The sequence below is a fragment of the Electrona antarctica genome (genome assembly GCF_951216825.1).
Source record: "Electrona antarctica genome assembly, chromosome: 20".
NCBI lineage: Eukaryota > Metazoa > Chordata > Actinopteri > Myctophiformes > Myctophidae > Electrona > Electrona antarctica.
In genome coordinates, this window is record NC_136801.1 from 34,678,829 (window position 1) to 34,700,209 (window position 21,381).

The 21,381-nt window shown below is 45.7% G+C and overlaps 1 protein-coding gene across 1 annotated transcript in view; it reads right to left on the reverse strand.

The window, feature by feature from the left end:
* The window catches only part of clvs2 (clavesin 2), a gene marked incomplete at its 5' end in the record, with an annotated part of 18,624 nt that extends 5,434 nt beyond the window's left edge, over positions 1-13,190 (reverse strand). Inside the window, 5 exons of the mRNA XM_079489255.1 lie at positions 3,623-3,733; positions 8,833-9,007; positions 10,819-10,937; positions 11,737-11,907; positions 13,089-13,190. Of these exons, the coding sequence (XP_079345381.1) occupies positions 3,623-3,733; positions 8,833-9,007; positions 10,819-10,937; positions 11,737-11,907; positions 13,089-13,190 (678 nt within the window). The remainder of the gene's footprint in view (positions 1-3,622; positions 3,734-8,832; positions 9,008-10,818; positions 10,938-11,736; positions 11,908-13,088) is intronic.
* Between the last annotated feature and the right edge of the window lie 8,191 nt (positions 13,191-21,381).

A 21,381-nucleotide genomic window follows, 5' to 3' on the forward strand; every position in this document is an offset into this window, starting at 1 on the left:
TTTCCTAAGACCAACCTGGGGTGTCAAAGGGTGACAGGGCCTTTCCCAAGACCAACCTGGGGTGTCAAAGGGTGACAGGACCTTTCCTAAGACCAACATGGGGTGACAGGGCCTTTCCTAAGACCAACCTGGGGTGACAGGGCCTTTCCTAAGACCAACCTGGGGTGTCAAAGGGTGACAGGGCCTTTCCTAAGACCAACCTGGGGTGACAGGGCCTTTCCTAAGACCAACCTGGGGTGACAGGGCCTTTCCTAAGACCAACCTGGGGTGTCAAAGGGTGACAGGGCCTTTCCTAAGACCAACCTGGGGTGTCAAAGGGTGACAGGGCCTTTCCTAAAACCAACCTGGTGTCAAAGGGTGACAGGGCCTTTCCTAAGACCAACCTGGGGTGACAGGGCCTTTCCTAAGACCAACCTGGGGTGACAGGGCCTTTCCTAAGACCAACCTGGGGTGACAGGGCCTTTCCTAAGACCAACCTGGGGTGTCAAAGGGTGACAGGGCCTTTCCTAAGACCAACCTGGGGTGTCAAAGGGTGACAAGGCCTTTCCTAAGACCAACCTGGGGTGTCAAAGGGTGACAGGGCCTTTCCTAAGACCAACCTGGGGTGACAGGGCCTTTCCTAAGACCAACCTGGGGTGTCAAAGGGTGACAGGGCCTTTCCTAAGACCAACCTGGGGTGACAGGGCCTTTCCTAAGACCAACCTGGGGTGTCAAAGGGTGACAGGGCCTTTCCTAAGACCAACCTGGGGTGTCAAAGGGTGACAGGGCCTTTCCTAAGACCAACCTGGGGTGTCAAAGGGTGACAGGACCTTTCCTAAGACCAACATGGGGTGACAGGGCCTTTCCTAAGACCAACCTGGGGTGACAGGGCCTTTCCTAAGACCAACCTGGGGTGTCAAAGGGTGACAGGGCCTTTCCTAAGACCAACCTGGGGTGACAGGGCCTTTCCTAAGACCAACCTGGGGTGACAGGGCCTTTCCTAAGACCAACCTGGGGTGTCAAAGGGTGACAGGGCCTTTCCTAAGACCAACCTGGGGTGTCAAAGGGTGACAGGGCCTTTCCTAAGACCAACCTGGGGTGTCAAAGGGTGACAGGGCCTTTCCTAAGACCAACCTGGGGTGACAGGGCCTTTCCTAAGACCAACCTGGGGTGTCAAAGGGTGACAGGGCCTTTCCTAAGACCAACCTGGGGTGTCAAAGGGTGACAGGGCCTTTCCTAAAACCAACCTGGTGTCAAAGGGTGACAGGGCCTTTCCTAAGACCAACCTGGGGTGACAGGGCCTTTCCTAAGACCAACCTGGGGTGACAGGGCCTTTCCTAAGACCAACCTGGGGTGTCAAAGGGTGACAGGGCCTTTCCTAAGACCAACCTGGGGTGTCAAAGGGTGACAGGGCCTTTCTTAAGACCAACCTGGGGTGTCAAAGGGTGACAGGGCCTTTCCTAAGACCAACCTGGGGTGACAGGGCCTTTCCTAAGACCAACCTGGGGTGTCAAAGGGTGACAGGGCCTTTCCTAAGACCAACCTGGGGTGACAGGGCCTTTCCTAAGACCAACCGGGGGTGTCAAAGGGTGACAGGGCCTTTCCTAAGACCAACCTGGGGTGTCAAAGGGTGACAGGGCCTTTCCTAAGACCAACCTGGGGTGTCAAAGGGTGACAGGACCTTTCCTAAGACCAACATGGGGTGACAGGGCCTTTCCTAAGACCAACCTGGGGTGACAGGGCCTTTCCTAAGACCAACCTGGGGTGTCAAAGGGTGACAGGGCCTTTCCTAAGACCAACCTGGGGTGACAGGGCCTTTCCTAAGACCAACCTGGGGTGACAGGGCCTTTCCTAAGACCAACCTGGGGTGTCAAAGGGTGACAGGGCCTTTCCTAAGACCAACCTGGGGTGTCAAAGGGTGACAGGGCCTTTCCTAAGACCAACCTGGGGTGTCAAAGGGTGACAGGGCCTTTCCTAAGACCAACCTGGGGTGTCAAAGGGTGACAGGGCCTTTCCTAAGACCAACCTGGGGTGACAGGGCCTTTCCTAAGACCAACCTGGGGTGACAGGACCTTTCCTAAGACCAACCTGGGGTGACAGGGCCTTTCCTAAGACCAACCTGGGGTGTCAAAGGGTGACAGGGCCTTTCCTAAGACCAACCTGGGGTGTCAAAGGGTGACAGGGCCTTTCCTAAGACCAACCTGGGGTGTCAAAGGGTGACCGGACCTTTCCTAAGACCAACCTGGGGTGACAGGGCCTTTCCTAAGACCAACCTGGGGTGACAGGGCCTTTCCTAAGACCAACCTGGGGTGACAGGGCCTTTCCTAAGACCAACCTGGGGTGACAGGGCCTTTCCTAAGACCAACCTGGTGTCAAAGGGTGACAGGGCCTTTGCAATATAGGGCTCCCAAGCTTTGGAACAGCCTCCCATTGGACCTTAGGTAAGGTGACCAGATCCAAACTGTTTATTTGAGGGACAGAAGTTTTGCGTGTCTGGGACAAGTGGGGCAGGAGTCGGACAGGGTTATCAACTTATTACTTAAGTTGCTATTAAAAATGCCTCATGTCATATTCGCCCATGAATATTGCCTATCATTTTGTTATTAGACCCCTCTGGAGTCTCACATTTTGATTTAAAATTCAAATTTTGGTCATGGGTGGTATGGCGGCTATGGCCGACTTGGTACTGTAGCCCCTAGGGGATATTTCTCATGTTATTTTAACAGGCTTAAAATCACATCTTGCAGGAAAAGAGACAATGAGAGAGAGAGCTTTACAACAGAAAGCCAACTATTAGGGGGACTAACCAATAACCATTTGAACACTGATGCCTTCTAGTCAACCTAACCTTAGGTTTGCTAGCTCCTTAGCTATTTTTAAAACCAAATTAAAGACCCACTTGTATAGGAAAGCCTTTTAAAACCCATAACGATGTATCCATTCATTTAATTCCCACTGACACTGTAATTGCATTCTGCCTTGTTGTTGTAATTGATTATGATTCACTGTTGTTTTATATTGTTAAGCACTTGAACACTGTGACACTGCAGTGTCTAAAAAGGTGCTATATAAATAAAGTTTATATAATTATATTGCTGTGAGTCAGAGTAAACAAAAGCCTGGTAAGCAACAGTTGCAGAGCCCTGCTTGGTGCCAGACTGGCACTGTGAACACATGTAGAGCACAATGCTGTTCACGTTGGCAGCTACACAAGATACAATACAAAGCTTCGCAGCGTATAGTTGCTGTGTCACTGTTGAGGTGTCAATCAACACAGTCGCAGTCGTCGGCGTGAGCTTGCGTCCGACGAGCATGATTAGGATTACAAAACAATTTTTTGTTTCTGTAGCTCTGCAGTTAAAGCCAGATTTGTGTCACTGGCTTGTGTCACACAGAGAGAGAGAGAGAGAGAGAGAGACAGAGAGAGAGAGAGAGAGAGAGAGAGAGAGACAGAGAGAGAGAGAGGGAGGGAAGGAGGGAGAGAGAGAGAGAGAGAGGGAAGGAGGGAGAGAGAGAGAGAGAGAGAGAGAGAGAGAGAGAGAGATAGAGAGAGAGAGAGAGAGAGAGGGAGGGAAGGAGGGAGAGAGAGAGAGAGAGAGAGAGAGAGAGAGAGAGAGAGAGAGAGAGAGAGAGAGACTCTTACTCGTTTCCTGGTCTTGTCTTTGAGGAATGGTTTGATGATGGTGTACATGGCATGTATGTACCACGGCTGGTTCACAAAATGGATTCCTCCGAAGCGCGCCGGAAAACTATCCTGGAGAGGAGAGGAGAGGAGAGCAGAGGACATTAGGTTATTAAAACTATCCTGGAGGAGAGGAGAGCAGAGGAGAGGAGAGGAGAGGAGAGTAGAGGAGAGGAGAGGAGAGGACATTAGGTCAGGTCAGTAGAGGAGAGGAGAGCAGAGGACATTAGGTCAGGTCAGTAGAGGATAGGAGAGCAGAGGACATTAGGTCAGGTCAGTAGAGGAGAGGAGAGCAGAGGACATTAGGTCAGGTCAGTAGAGGATAGGAGAGCAGAGGACATTAGGTCAGGTAAGTAGAGGAGAGGAGAGCAGAGGACATTAGGTCAGGTCAGGTCAGTAGAGGAGAGCAGAGGACATTAGGTCAGGTCAGTAGAGGAGAGGAGAGCAGAGGACATTAGGTCAGGTCAGTAGAGGAGAGGAGAGCAGAGGACATTAGGTCAGGTCAGTAGAGGAGAGGAGAGCAGAGGACATTAGGTTCATCAAACATTCTAGCTTGAGACCCAAAAGAGAAATGTAGTGCCTCTCCAGGACCCAAAGAACAATACTCTGGTGTCTGGCATTTTGCTTTAACCCATTTTGACCTGAGATCAGATTCTAAAAATGTCTTCTACATCCTGACAGTTTTCTGAAAAAGCTATGTTTCTATGTCAGTCGTTCTCCAATTTTTCAAAAATAGCAGACCTACAAGCTCGTAGCGCGCCACTCGGTGGCGCGCTATGAGCTTGTAGATCTGCTATTTTTCAATAGCTAAAGCATAACATAGCCTAATGCTAACACCAAAAGGGATTCCCGCCCAAAATGGGTTAAAGGTTCTCCTCCCAATCAAACATGAAGTGGCAGCGGTGGCCGAACGGATAGCGGAGCGGTCTTGATACCAGAAGGTCGCCAGTTCGAATCAGCGGTCCGACACGTTAAAATTACCACCGCTGAAGTGCCCTTGAACAAGGCATTGAACCACTACGATGAAATGTGTTCTATGAGCAGGGCCTGGCTGGAAACAAGTTCTTGAGCTTAGCCCAGATACCCTGGGTAAATATAGTAATCATTTAATTTCATTTCATGACTTACCATATGACGTCTTGAAGACACAGAGAATTTTAATTTGAAAAAAATCAAGTTTCCAAAATATTTCCATGGAAGAAGAAAATAATACATAATACAAAAAAATGCACATGCCATGGGCGCTCGCGCGCATGTGAATGAGCTCCGGATTGAACTCTGCAGGCACGCGCACATGCATGTGCGTTCTGCACTTGTTCTGCCCATAATGCTTTAGTGCACTTCCCCTCCTTGTGGAGAGGCTGCATGGAGGTGTGACTTTGTAGTCCTGCAGGAAGGAAGTGAGACCACATTTTCATGACAGGTTTTTGGTCATGAACATGGCCTCATGATGACTAAAATATCAAAAACAAAAAACACACATTACACAGTACACACAAAAACCCCAGGAAAGTGTTCTTGTGTCCCAAACATCATTAAAATATAGTTGCAAAAGGGGTGAAGTATAGCCCTTTAGGAAAATCCCTCCCTCCCTCTCCTTTTCCTTTTTACAAATCAAATAAACCCTGGTGGTCTTATAAGAACATATTCACTGCCAAACCCTGTGTTTTTGCCATGGTCTTGTAGAGCCGCGCTCTACCGTGACTCCTTCCTTCTGACTTCTGACTGTATAAAAATGCCTTCCATCATGGCAAGGAATCCAGATCCAGCCAGACATGCGAGGGTGGGTGGGTGGGTGTGTGTGTGCGTGGTGATTCAGCACTAGTTTTGGGTTACATGATGTTGGGGGTATGCGGCTTTGCGCCAGTTATCTCGGCCCTGTACATACCACTGCTCTCATGGGATGGGATTGTGGGTGGGGGGTTGTCCCTCCCTGCTTGCAGCACACCTGTGCTCATGCCAGCCAAACAATGGCCAGGTTTATTGCTTAGCGGCGTGGTGAGCGAGCGTGCAGTGCCGTGGCGGGGGTCCGGTCCGTGGCCACTTCTGTCATCGCTGCTATTAGGTTAGGGTTGGTGGAATGCAACATATATAGGGCCACAGGTTGCCTCTCCCCTCCGCTCTCTTGCTTGGGCAAGACGCCAGCTTAAATGAGTCTCTTTTGTATGCGGGTGTAGGGCGGTCACACCTGCAGGGGGGCCATGTGCACTCTGGAAACTCCCCGGTGTTTATTGGACTGCACGTGTGACCAAATGGACCCGCACGGGTCCATTTGGTCACGTCCGTATACACTCTCAGAGTCACAAATTAAATTTCGCTGTGCATGCATCTAGCAGCCCACAAATGTATCATCACTGGATTCATTACTACGTGATCGAGTGACTGGACAGAGTGGAAACATTTTGCACATGCGGTTTTTCGCGGTTTCCAAGAAAACTTTGGGAATTCTTTGGAAATTGTGCTAATTGCGAAATAAACAAAAAACTATTCTTACTCAGTCCTGATGATCCAGTGTTTAAAGGTGGTACCGTACGGTGTAAGTGACTTTATTTTGTAAAATAAAGATATTTTTTAATTAAAAGTTAAAGCTCTATGCTCTGATAGTATTATGGTGACATCTGCTGCCATAAAGAATACAATTCATATTCATAATTAAAGGAACAAATGCCCAATCTCTACTAAGGGACCTGTCGAAATTTAGAAAAGGGGGCCCTGGAGGAAAATAGGGGAGGGCCATGTCTTTTTAATTTTAGTCAGAGGGAGGGTGAGATAATTTTACTTCGAGTCCAAGGGAGGGTGATCCAATTTTGATAATAAAATAGTCCAGGTTTTATATATATATCTAATACTACAGCTTTTCTGAATTAAAGTACAACTTTGGTCAACGATGCCCCTCTGTTGCTTTCACTTGGTTCTTCCCAACAGGACCGGTTTTCATTGTTCCCCCTATGTGTCAATCATTGTGCTTGGCCTATCCAGACAGTAGGCGTGTGCAGGGCTCGACAGTGTGACTAGGTACTCGCATTTGCGACTTAAAATATCACCGTGCGAGTTGTAAAATTCACTTTGTAGCACCGGTGCGACTACAGAATCCGATCTTTAAAGCTAAAAGTTGTGCAGTTTACATCCAAAAGAATGTGTCACTCTCTCGGTTCTGCACCGCTGCTGGAGAAGTATAGCACTGTCGAAGGCAGCGCAACTAATCTCCCCCCCACGCCCCAGAGAGGGAGGAGAGAGAAGAGAGCGAGAGAGCGAGAGAGAGAGAGCGAGAGCGAGAGCACACACGTCTTCACCCCAGCGAGGGAGGGAGACAGAGAGAAAGGGAGAGAGATAGAGAAAGAGAGAGCTTTCCAGTCCTTACCTTTTTTCTCAAATTGACCAGCAGAAAAGTGAGCAAACTATAATCCACATTGTTAGACAAAGTAGTGTGCCCTGAAACTTTCTTGGAAATGTGCATGTTGCCTGCAGTGGCAGCCAGCAGCGATGTAAGATGAGCCTGTGCATTTCACGGTTTTCACCCTATATAACTTGAACGCATAGGCAATCAAGTCAAGACCATTAATTAATGACAGCTGTGTAGGGGTGACGATTGCGTGATGCTTCTATGTACAGGATTCTATAGGTCACCACTTTTGGTGTGACACACACACGGCTTCTGTTTACAATGCGTTGTCAACACGTGCTGAGTTGACAAAGATTGATAGATTTTGGAGAAGACTGATAGTTTATCCTTTAGTAATTAGGCTGTGGAAGTATTCACACTAGGCTACTTTTGGATTTATTGGGATTGGCAATTTGGGGAAAGGAGGAGGAGGTGATCAAGCTCCACAAGACCACATTGGTAGGCTCAAGGCTGCATTTTTCCCCCTTTTTTTTCCTCTCGAGGGTGCATGGGATGATGTGAGCCCCTCCAGCAGGCTAGGGAGCCCCGCTCAGGAAACGACCGCAACACACTCGTCTAAAGATTTTAAACTATAGTCAGAGCCTGGATCCAGCCCAAAGACCCCGCCCACTCTCTGAGTGGACTGCGTCTCTTGAAAGCTACAGTCTGATAATCAGGCTATAGGTGCTGCCAGACTTACTAAAGAGCCGCGGACGTTTTCGGCTGTCGGACAGCTTCTTTTCCGGGTTTTTAGACAGCTGGTGGATGGAAATTAAAGGACCACTTCACCACTTTTCAACTTCTCTTCCTATAATTGGTCCTAACTAATGTTCATGATAAAATACCACAATTTTTTCCTACTCAGTCTGTGTCTCATAGAAAGGCTCTGGGCAGTTCAGAAACCCGTCCACCAGTGACATCATCGATGGTGAATCCAAGCTAATAGAAACGGCAGGCTTTCTTTTCCTGAAAAGTTGCAATGCAAAAGTTGAAGCCATCGTTCTCACGATAATACAAATCTAAATATATTTTAAAACAAATCTTGTTTAAAAAAAAATCTGCCTAATGATGATGTCACTGGTGGACGGGTGTCCGAACTGCCCAAAGCCCTCCTATGAGACACAGACTGAGTAGGAAAAAATGGTGGTGTTTTATCATGAACATTAGTGAGGACCAATTATATGAAGAGATGTTGAAAAGTGGTGAAGTGGTCCTTTAAGCTCCACCTCCGCGGACGACTGCCGCGCCGGCCAGATTCCCGGAAACGCTCTCCTACGCGGCAGTCGTCCGCGGAGGTGGAGCTTCTTTTCCATCCACCAGCTGTCTAAAAACTCGGAAAAGAAGCTGCGGACAGCTTCTTCTGGCCGCGGCTGTCGGCCGATTTGCGCTTAGGTGTGGAAACACCTAAGCGCAAGCTCATAGCGCGCCACCGAGTGGCGCGCTATGACCTTGTAGGTCTGCTATTTTTGAAAAATCATGAAAATGGGCCTCAAATCTTTGAATATATATTATTACAGAGTGAACATTTGAACTAAAATCTTTGGCGGAGGCATATTACATATCATTTTTGGGGTCCTTGACATGAAATATTGAGCACCACTGATACAGAAACATAAGGTTTTTCAGGAAAATGTCAGGATTTTGAAGACATTTTTTTAATTTCGACGTCAGGCCTATATGGGTTCATAATATTACTCTTTCAGTAAAGGGACACATCCTTTAGTTTCCAAATACGATTCCTTGTTTCCATAATGGGGTTTCCTTCTTGGTTCCGGACCCCACCACTGACCTGCAGGCCCTCGATGGCCAGTTTGAGGATGTTGGGCGTCAGCTTGGACGCCTGCTTGAAGGAGAAGTTGCTCCAGTCGATGATGAGGATGAAGCCGTTGATCTGGAGCTCTGGGTTCTCTATCAGCACCTCGAGAGACAGCAGGATGGCACGGAGGATGTCTGTGAACGAGTTCCTGGTGGAGAGAGAGAGAGGGAGAGAGAGAGAGAGAGAGAGAGAGAGGGGGAGAGGGGGGGAGGAAGAGAGAGAGAGAGAGGGGGGGAGGAGAGAGAGAGAGAGAGAGAGAGAGACAGAAAGAGAGATAGAGAGGGGGAGAGGGGGGAGGGAGAGAGAGAGAGACAGAAAGAGAGATAGAGAGGGGGAGGGGGGGAGAGGGAGAGAGGGAGAGATAGAGAGAGAGGGGGGGAGAGGGGGAGGAAGAGAGAGAGAGAGAGAGAGAGAGGGAGAGAGACAGAAAGAGAGATAGAGAGGGGGAGAGGGGGGAGGGAGAGAGAGAGAGAGACAGAAAGAGAGATAGAGAGGGGGAGGGGGGGAGAGAAAGGAAGAACACAGAGACAGAGTCAGATCCCAGATCAGTTGAAAAGAGAAGTGTGCGTGCGTGCGTGCGTGCTGCTGCCTATAGTTTCATGTGGGGCTTTTCATACTTCATAAAGTATTTTGTGCTCTTCAACGAGATGATCAACTTCTGATCCGCGGAGCTTTGGTCTGGAAGGACACAGCACTGCTCAATGGTGAAAGACCATGTCTAGCGACGTGAATGACAGAGAAAATAAATCGACCCCAGTCCGAAAACTTTTTATACGCACGCAATATTCGGCGGCAATGTGCAAACGTGATTGACATTATGTGAGGTCGATAATTCTTTTCCGTGCTCCGACATTCACTCTGATATTCGTCCTGAAAAACACATGCTGTGTGCAAACAGTCACTTTAACTACGGCAGCGGCGGTGGCTCAGGGGTAGAGTAGCCGGACCGCAAGGTTGCCAGTTCGAACCCGGGCTCCCCCAGAGTTAGTGTCAAAGTGTCCTTGAGCAAGACACTGAACCCCTAATTGCTCCTGATGTGCTGGTTGGTGCCCTGCATGGTTTCCGCCGCCGGTGTATGAATGGGTGAATGTAATGCATAATCTATGTAAAGCGCCTTGGATAAAGGCGCTATATAAATGCACCATTTACCATTTTAACTATTTTTTTAGGCGCTCGGGTGGAACAATGCCTGCTCACCAATGCGGGGGTCGTGTGTTCGAATCCATTGTAGTGCATCCGGCTTTGTCGAGCGTCTATATGCACATAGGAGAGGAGGCCCTGAAAGTAGGAGTTATTTCCAAAATCTCTGTTGTGCATAGAGCCTATTGACAAATTTGGTTCCATTTGTACACTCTCAGAGCTAAATTAAGCTTAGATTTTACAATATACATTGGTGTCCCAGAGATAGAAATTCCATTAAACGGGGGACCATAGCCTAATTCAGGTCAAACCGGGGGCCTTTGAAATGATAATGGTTGAAAATCACTGCTAGAGCCGCAAAAATCTTCTCTTATGGGGGTCCTTGGCATACATCTTCAAATGGGGGTCCGCAGGCTAATGAGTATGATTTTGGGGGTCCTTGACATGATAAAGTTTGGGAACCACTGCTGTACATAGTCGGGAGGTGTAAGACAGAGGCTAATGTAGACATTTTTAAAGCTCAGCTCAAGACCCACTTCTACACCCTTGCTTTTAATTGATTTATTTGTCTTTTAAAAAAAATGTTATTCATGTCCTCACTGTATTGTTTATGCCCTGCCTTTCTTTTCTTTTTTTGTGTAAAGCACTTTGAGCTGCATTTCATGTCATGAAAAGTGCTATACAAATAAAGTTTTATTATTATTATTATTATTAATGTGTGTGGGGAGGAACACATTGGCATAATGACTAAATTGAGGGTAGGGGAAAAAAAGGGGTAAGAAAGACCCAAGAAATTGTAAATGTGCAAATTGTGCATACCTGCCCTGGTCCCAGTTGGAAGCGAACAGGATCAGTATTTTGCGTCCATGTTGGTCCGGAGTCTCCAAGACTCCTGGGAACCCGTCCATCAGCGCTCTCTTAATGCCTGGGTCATCCACCTGGCACGCACGCACACGCACACGCACACGCACACGCACGCACGCACACACACACACGCACACACGCACACACACGCATTACACTACTATTAATATACAGTACAGTATACTGTTCCTTGAGCTCCAGTAGCAACCTCTAACTCTTAACTTACCTTACCTATAGCTCCAGGTTGTAACCATTTCTCTTTCCCTATTGTAATATGAGTGCACACCTTAAAGCTCGGGCACATATCCAGGTTGTAACTATATTGTAATATGAGTGCATGCATATAGCTCTAATTATTGTAATATGAGTAATAATATCTGGAACTTCTATAGCGCTTTTCTAATACCCAAAGGAGTATACACCTTAAAACTCTAACCATAATTATTGTAATATGAGAGCACGCCTCAAAGCTCTAACCATAATGATTGTAATATGAGTGCACACCTTAAAGCTCTAACCATAATGATTGTAATATGAGTGCACACCTTGAAGCTCTAACCATAATGATTGTAATATGAGTGCACACCTTAAAGCTCTAACCATAATGATTGTAATATGAGTGCACACCTTAAAGCTCTAACCATAATGCTTGTAATATGAGTGCACACCTTGAAGCTCTAACCATAATGATTGTAATATGAGTGCACACCTTGAAGCTCTAACCATAATGATTGTAATATGAGTACACACCTTGAAGCTCTAACCATAATGATTGTAATATGAGTGCACACCTTAAAGCTCTAACCATAATGATTGTAATATGAGTGCACACCTTGAAGCTCTAACCATAATGATTGTAATATGAGTGCACACCTTGAAGCTCTGGAACATGTCCAGGTTCTGCTGCCTGAACTGGAAGTACTGGGCCAGCAGTCTGAAGGTCTCTGACTGGTCAAACTTCCTGGCTCTCAGGAAGCGCAGGATGAAGTCATCGTCTGTCCGCAGGAAGCCGATGTCCGGCCGCGTCACGATCATGTCACGCACCTATAGGGTCAACCAAGGTCAAAGGTCAAGGCTCAAAATCATATATAGAAAATGTCCTTTGGTCGAAGTCAATAGTCAATGTTTTCCTTCAGAAATTATTTAAAAAAAAAGCTGATCTACAAGCTATTTGTGAGTTTGTAGATCTCATTACTTACTATCACATATTACAATAAATCAACTAAGACAAATAAAAGGTGAGCAGGGAGTGTGCGGCGGGAGTTTGGAAGCGCCTGCCGCTCCGAGCCGCTCCGGTCGGGGCTGCGCGCCACATATGTTTGAGCATGCCCGGTCGCACGGACATGTAGACACAAAGAAACGTGTTGCATGTTTACTGCGTGTTTAGGACACGAACATGAATAGCGAGCGTGACGACAGACCCAGGGGCATGCACAGATGGACACGAGGTAGTGCTAGAGCACCTGCCCTTTCGCCCTCTGGACAGCGCCGCACAAGGTTCCCTTTTTTCACTTCACTGAACAGCCCCCTTGAGCGAGGAGCAGCATTTCCCCCGCTCCACTTCGCTTGTATGCACTGGTAGTAGTAGTACAGTAGTACAGTCGTAGTATAGTAGTAAGTAGTAGTAGTAGTATTGGTGGTAGTAGTAGTAGTAGTAGTAGTAGTAGTAGTAAATAAATACATACCTGCTGTATGTCGTGATGTAGTGTATAATAGGAGCAGTAGTAGTGGTAGTAGTAGTAGTAGTAGTAGTAGCAGTAAATACAGATACATACCTGCTGTATATCGTGATGTAGTGTATAATAGTAGCAGTAGTAGTGGTAGCGGTAGCGGTAGTGGTAGTAGTAGTGGTAGTGGTAGTGGTAGTGGTAGTGGTAGTAGTAGTGGTAGTAGTAGTAGTAGTGGTAGTGGTAGTGGTAGCGGTAGTAGTGGTAGTGGTAGTGGTAGTGGTAGTAGTAGCAGTAGCAGTAGCAGTAGTAGTAGTACGGTAGCGGTAGCGGTAGTAGTGGTAGCGGTAGCAGTGGTAGTGGTAGGTGGTGGTGGTGGTGGTAGTGGTAGTGGTAGTAGTAGCAGTAGCAGTAGCAGTAGTACGGTAGCGGTAGCGGTAGCGGTAGCGGTAGCGGTAGCGGTAGCGGTAGCGGTAGTGGTAGTGGTAGCGGTAGTGGTAGCGGTAGTGGTAGTGGTAGTGGTAGTAGTAGTAGTAGTAGTAGTAAATAAATGCATACCTGCTGTATGTCGTGATGTAGTGTATCTGGGTTCTCGTTCAACTCCAGCCTGGCTTTCTCTGTGGTCTCGGCACTCAGCCCGGCGTGCAGGTGATTCATCATGGTGCCCACGTCACTGTCCAGTCCGTCCTGCTTGACAGCCGGCTTGTCACCTCGCCGTCCCAACCACAATGTTGGACACCTCGCAGACTCGATCCAAGCGGGGCTTTAACGTTCTCCAATCGTTGTGATGTGCGCCGTTGTATACCAGAGGTGTCTTTCCCCCCCCCCACCCCCACCCCACACACCTATGTTTTCAGTATAATCTTGCACGTATTTAGTATAATCTCACGCCTGTGTGTTCAGTATAATATCACAGCTGTCTGCTGTGCTGACACCACTTCTGGAGCGAGTCTCAGCGGGCAATCTGTCGATGTGCCGTCTGCCTCCTGGGCATGGCTTGCCCCTCGACGCGTCTCATTCACAGAGCCCCGAGGTCAGACTGTGCGCGTTCACTGTGCACGTTCACCGTCCGTGCAATTCAATTCAATCCCAGCCGTCTGGATCACCAGGAGACATTCCTCCTCTCAAGGTAAAAAAAAAAAAAACTAAAAAGAAAAGAAAAAGAAAACGAAAACAACGTGTTGAAGAGAGATTCAGGTTGTTTCTCTAGGACACAATCATAGTCGCGGAGGGGTTTCGTCTACACGTCTGGTCGCGGTGTTATATTGCTAACAATGTATTCATTCGGTCATGGGTTCGATCCCGGGGCACCGGCAACGCAGCGTTTGAGTGGCACAGCGTGGGTGTGGCAAGACGTTATAAGCACTGGGAGCTGATGGTAGGTGTGGCGCTCCACCTCAGCAATCCATCTCCCCAGGGGGCCTAGCGGCGGGATAGACGCCCGTGTTTATACCGGCAATAAGCCTCGCCGACCTACTTACTTAATTATTCAAAGGTTATTCATTTGTTGCCTTCGATTTCGGGCCTGTCCGTAAAAGTCTATGAAGAAACAATCGTGTGCGCTGTCCTCATGTACATTGTCAGTGCGTGCAGAGCAACAAAGCCCTAGTCTGAAGACTGGTAAGACACAGCCTAACGGGTTTTACACTGAAAAACCTTGAATAAAGTCAGGACCCATTCAATGGATCATTTAGTCACATTCAGTTCTGTTGAAGCTGTTGCTGCACGTTAGGCAGTGCGAGCACTTCTGCATCACAGGGCCACAGACTTCCAGTCACTTTGGGGGGGGGGGGAATGAAAGGCCACAGGTTCGATTCCCCTGGTAAAACCGAATGATCCTCTTCTGCAGTGAAGCCACACCTTTTCTTGATCAAAAACCATCAACGACTCGAGTCTTCCAAACAGTGGCGAGTCCTTTCTGTATACGCGCTGCACTGGTGGAGAGAGATTAGAATGATTGATATTATGATTAGAATTACATTTTCCATTTATGATACACTTCCATAAACAATCAAAATCATGGGTCTTCAACAGGGGGCCCGGGCTCGGAGCTATTACAGTTACTGACACACGATCTTTGGTTTATTATTATTATTGTGTCTCCCACTCCGCAGTTCCATATTATGGACTCCCACCTGCCGATCAAGAGTGTGACTGCGGACCAGGCCTCTTCACAGAGCAGGACCATGGATTGCTACCATATTATATTATGTACCACTACACTGTATATTATCTTACAATTCTTATACTATACCACTATTATCTAACATCATTGTTATACCATATTATACTATTATATTATCTTTCACTATTACATGTATTGCTACTGCTATTGCTGCTACTTGCTGTTTGACTGTATATCTCCCTCTCTGTCTCTCCTCTCTCTTTCTCTCCCCCGATACGGTCGAGGCAGATGGCCGCCCACCCTAGAGTCTGCATGGGTCTGCACACTAGAGTCTGGGCCTGCTTGACGTTTCTTCCAGTTAACACCCTGAACGCCCAGGACGAAGTTCTTTGTCCTTTCTATTAGTAACGCCCGACGCTCAGGACGAAGTATTGTCCAAAAGACGAAGTTTATTGATACGAGAACGGATCGCATGGCTGTATAGCCCAGGCGCGCCTGCTGGGCAATCCTCGGTGACGCGCAAGAGTGAGACGTGATCGAAAAACTCCCTCCCCTGTTTAGCTGATGAAAACGAAAATCTTAAAACGTTCATAACTCGCGATCTAAATCATCCTGTCTTTTTATGAAAAAAGATCCTGTGTTAGACGGCGCTCCGCGGTCCAGTCGCTAGTCTCGATAGATTTATTCTTGTATCCCGTTGTTGTCGATCGACTAGAGTGGTGTGGCTATTGTTAGCTGCTACACACACATCAACCACTTCCGCCGGTCCGTCCGGAAAAGGGGTCCGTGTTTATAAATCGACTGGGCGCATGAATGTAATGGATTAAATAACCATGGCCGCTTAAAGTGTTAAGGGGTTACGTTTTTCGTACTACCAAAGAAATAACAAAATGTATTATTGATATAGATATTTGGTGTAGATGGAAAAGGACAGAGCCAACTGTCATATTTTGAGGGTTGAAGTGATTATACGTGAACCAAAGAACGAACAAACAGACATTAACCTACACAACAGTCCAGTCACAATTTTGTACAATGTTTTGTATAGAGGGTATGCGCATGCATAAAGTGAGTGGCAAAATGAGTTTAACGTCATTTAATGCAATCAGATAGGATAGGACTTTTCTGTTTGGATGTATGGGCAGTCAAGGTCAGAAAGTAGATTATTTTTGCCACTCAGTAGGCGTTCCCGCATAACTTGTTGACACATGCATACCCTCTATAGCAGGGGTTCTCAACGTTTTGGGCTGGGGACCCCCGGAAATGCTTTGCCCATGTCCTGCGACCCCCGCCCCGCCCCCCTCCCCACCACCAATACACTACAATAACCTTAATAAGAGAGAAAATACATCATAAAGAAATACTATAACCAGATATAATCATTAAAGGAAGGTTTATGCATGCACTATGTTTTCAAAAAAAGAACAAATTTGTTGTTGTTTTTTTGCAACTAAATGGCTGGAAAAGAGAAATGAAGAGTTTACATAGTACACATAGTACATGCATAAACTTTCCTTAATGATTATATCTGGTTTCAGTATTTATTCATGATGTATTTTCACTATTATTATGGTTATTGTAGCGGGCAATTTGTATTGGGGTGGGGAGGGGGGGGGGGGGGGGGGGGGGGGGGGGGGGGGGGGGGGGGGGGGGCGGGGCGGGTTGTCACGAGACACGGCCAAAGCATTTCTGGGGGTCCCCGGATCAAAACGTTGAGAACCCCTGCTCTATAGTATAGTATAGTGAGTGCATTTACCTTCTTTTAGTCTTGGTGTTGTTCTTTAACAACATTCTCAGCAGTTTGCCGGGTGTGGCCAGGTCTTTACCTTGACGTTTCTCTTCTGTTATGTGTAACCGACCGGCAGTGGAGACCAATAAACTCAACTGTTGCTGGTCGTAGAAAGCCTGTTGAGTTCCGTTATAGATACTATAGACTGGCCATACAGGAGGAGGACATTTAAAACCTGCTCTCTGGATTATGTCTGTGAGTGAACCTTAACCTAGGAGAAGAGAAGAGAGGAGAGGAGAGGAGAGGAGAGGAGAGGAGAGGAGAGGAGAGGAGAGGAGAGGAGAGGAGAAGAGAAGAGAAGAGATAAGCGACGTTTTTGTAAAAGAAATCTGAGAATCTTAATTTCCCTCAATGCATAACATAAAAATCTACATTTTGCTGATATACAGAAAGAATACAAAAGGCATATTATATTCCTTAACCAAATATTGCCAGGCCAGGCATGAAATAAAAAGTGCAACGTCTTGTCTGTTACATCACATGCAAAAGACATTTCTGTGGCTATACCAAGTGGGGGGGGGGACTTTTTTTTAACCGGCCCACATGTGCGTTCCTCGGCCACACGCACACGCAGACAGCATTACATTCACAGAAAACCACCCAATGATAGAACCGCAGAATTTCCGATTAATTATTAACTGTTAGTTTAGTACTTTAGTTGATATTAAGTTAGTAGGCCTAGTTATATAGTAGACATGTGGAGTTAAGTGTAGGTTTGTTGCATCACTGTGACTTCATCGTAGCCAACAGCTGACGTGATCTAAAAGCCGGGCTCTGTACAAACAGCATATGATAGCACATCTACTAAACATTCTGCTTGACCAAATACTACTCGTCCTCCCTGAGGGTCACCTCAGCACTTTTGCCGACTAAAACTATGACAAAAAATGTAGGTCAAGTAAAAAATTTCACTGACAAAAAACAAATACAAATGTAAATGTGACTAAAGCAATGACTAAATATACTGATAATTTAGTCAACATATACAACGTAGTCTAAATGTTAGGAAGGGACTAGTGGAGAAGAGATCCAATAGAACTAAGACAGGTATATGCTTGGCTGTGTGCAGGTGTCGCATTCCGAAAATAGCAGATCTATAAGCTCATCTTGTAGATCGGCTATTTTCAGCATGTGTAAAACAGGCAGAAAGAACTTTTTGTCGACCAAATGAACTGTAGATGTCGTGATATTTAGTCAATTAAAAGTATACTAAAACGAAAACATTTCAGATGACTAAAATGTGTCTAAAACTAAACGGAATTGTATCTAAAAGATATAGGATATATGACTATGACTATGATCAAAATTAACACCACAGTGTATAGGCTAATGAGACCGAATCCTATTCCCAGAGAGCGCAGGCAGGCTGTAGGCTGTAGCTGAACGGGTAGGTAGAGTGAGCAGCAGACGGCAATGTGTTGAGGTGTCCCTGAGCAAAGACACATGCACTTAACTTCCGCCTGAGCTCCGCAGCTGCACGGGATGAAATTAGTCTAATTATCATTAGTCTGCGTTGCCAGACTGTTGCCTCTCGCAATTTTCAAATGCTTCCCTCATACAGTCTGGACTCTGGAGCAACGGAAGCTCTATCATGAGTACGCGATAAAGCGGAAGTTGACACCTCCTCCCCCCCTGCACTTCACTTTTGTCTTTACAGTCGCGCACATTCATCCTAATATAAATAGAAATCATCTAAGCATATATAGCTTGCTGCTTAGCAGAAATGGAAATAAAAAATAAAATGTAAAAACATTTTTAAATATTTTCGTGAACCTGCTTGGATTTCGGGAGGTGTAGTTCCAGACTTTATATATAGCATTCAGAGACTGTGGAATCGTTGTCTGGCTATGCAAGACTAAATTAACATTAGCCCACATAAACTGGACCACATGCTATTAGGGATGGAGCTTGAAAACCGATCAAAAAAAAATCCGATAACAAGCTTACCCGTTATCAATAAGCTGTTGGACTTATCAAGCCTGTTATCGAGCAAAGCGGCCCATGATGTCATGTTTAAACAATCAAGACAAGAGGCGATCAAGAAATAAATAAATCACCCATGCTGGCTCAAACGTCGGTCTAAAAGTGTATTGATACCTTAACCAGCACTGTCCGGGTAAAATTATGCTTTTAGTGACGATACACATACTCAGTTTCTTTAATATTATTGTATTGGTAAAAAGTTAATTTGCCTTCCGTCTGTTAGAAAAGTACTGTATTTGAAGGCCCTAGTAAAAGATACTGGTTCTGTTCAGAAGTTATTGTCTCCTCTCTTTCCACAAAAAAATAGAAAATGCTCGATATTGTATTTGTATTGTATTGTATTGTATTGTATTGTATTGTATTGTATTGTAGGGGTGCCCGTTGGGCACTGGCCTACTTGGAACGATGCAAGTTGGAAATTAATGCCCCACCCAGTTATTATGTCTGTGTCCATTTAATGCCCATATATGGAGTTCTTTGTCAGCCATGCCCAAATATGGAGTCTATGCAGATGTCAGAACATATTTGTGATGTCAGAACAGGCCAGCTCCATATATGGAGCCTGGGCAGGGGCCCTTGTCCAGAGCCCGGGCAGAGGCCTTTTGTGGCGGTTCTGGACAACCGTGGGTCCCACTGACTCAACACGTGTTGAATTTGAAGTCCGTGGGGCGAACGGTTCTCGAGTTGCGTGGATTACAGACGTATATGTATACACACAGAGACTTGGTGCATCTATAGATAGATTACTGATTAATTCAGTACCACAATGGAAACAACTCAAGCCCCCCCCTGTAGTCCGGGAGCCGTCACAAGCCAGAAATGTATACAAAAGTATAACCAAAAAATGAAAATCTTGTTCTGCTGCTTTTGCTTGTAAAATGTGTTATATTGATTTTGGCAACACAACATCTTTCTCAAATGTCATAATACTGTACATACCTAACATCTGATTGTATTGGTAGCCTTAGTTTACTCATATGTGAATTTAGATCTTGAAATGTAGCACATTTGTTAAAGAAAATGCTTCGACTTAAGTGGTTGGCACCCAGCACAATGAAACATACATATAGTACATTTAGCTTATAGCTTATAGGTTTGACCTCAGCGATATCTGGCTTTACAAACCAGATATTGTTGGCTTAGAGCCTTAGAGGTTTCTGCATCCCGGGTAAGTTCGGATCGGACACCACTGCAACAAGACAACCGGTTCGAGCTATCTTATAGAAAGTATAGAAAAGAAAAGCTGAGTGACTGACGCTGAATAGGTTTAAGTATCGTAATTATGAATCCATTTTTGAACCCATTACAGCGGGAATGAGTCATTATTGCAACAGGTCGTTTCAGGGAAGCAATCAGTTGAACTAGGCATCCGGCTGTGCTTCGAACGAGCATGATCAACACCTATTGGTTGGATGCTTCTGAAAATTCTTCTGATTGTGATTCTGCTTAGTCATTGGTCAAGTATGTTCTTTCAGTATATTGACAGCTGAGCTTAACAACAGCCCTGGTGTCAAGCACCTGCTGCTTGGTTTTGTCCAACGCAGCCCTGTCAAGGTTCATTTCTCAACAATGTCCCTCTAATGTCTAACCGACCCAGTGTGGGGTTGGAGTTGAGGTGGAGGGAGAGAGAGAAGAATAATCATTTTCATAAAACTGCAATACTCAATGACCCCTGGCTTCATTTTCACGTACAAACTCTTCCCTATTGGGTATAATTCAAAATGGTGGGAGATCTAAAGAACAGAGGTTACGTAACGTAGGTCACGTACCACATTGTTCATCATAAGGAGATGAACATGTGCAATGAAGTTTCCTTGCTGTAGTAGTTCAAACAGGGCATGGGTTATAGGCTACTTGTTCAAAGTTTACATTTAGTTATCATTGTTCAATAGCGCCGCCCTTTGACGAATATTATTATTATTATTGTTATTATCCGTCGTTTTCCACTGTGAGAATCCCTCAGGAACTGAAGCTCATAGTAATTTGTCAAAAGACCTCTGACCTTTAGATCTCCTATTGAGTCAATTTTATAATTTGCTCAATCCGCTTTTTTGGACGTCAAAGAATGTTATTGTGGCCTTGTAAGTTGTAACCACTCAACCATGACAATCGTATTTCCATTCATGCGAGTGGAGTCTGGACTCTGGTTTTGGGACTACAGCGTTGACAGACAACCTCTTCGTCATCTCCCATCTCCAATCAGTGAACGACACTAGCCCATGACACAGAACCTGATTGCAGCTTTGAGCAATCATGCCATGTCGGGGACACATCACAATTGTGGAGAAAAAACCCTTCAAAGGCAGAAATGCCTAATTTGGAAGCCAATAGTACAAGTCTTCGGATGACATTCAACTGCAGGGCACTACTTTATTCAGCTGACTATGTTTATTGATTTAGGTGGAATAATATTTATGTTCTATAGACCTGTATTATTCTGTCACTTCAAAACATGTGGTCATGACCACATGTATGAATGTATGTATGCCACATGTAGGCCTGTGTAAATTAATGTATGTATGAAAATTTAAAATTTGATGGTTTGATCTCACAACCCTATTTTTGTGGGAAATATTCTGTGGATGTTTGGTCCAAGATGCTCAAGATAGATGGCCTGCAAAGGTGAATATGCAACCACCTGAAAATAAATATGCTACAGTTTCACTAACACAGATTGTAGAAAGCAGATTTGATACATTGGACTTGATTATTGTGCATAAAAAAAACGATATATTTGATAGAATTTGGGGTTTTCGTGCATGAAGGGGTTAATTTACATTATTTATTAACAATGCATTACTCATAAATCAAATAGATTGTGCATATCTACATTCATAAAAACTGTAGAAAGCAAATTTGAGTGTTTTGCCTGAAATACCATAAAACTATTTTGGGCATTAACGTTTCGGGCTTAATAACAAAACATGCCCAAGGGATATCACTGGGCACCCTCT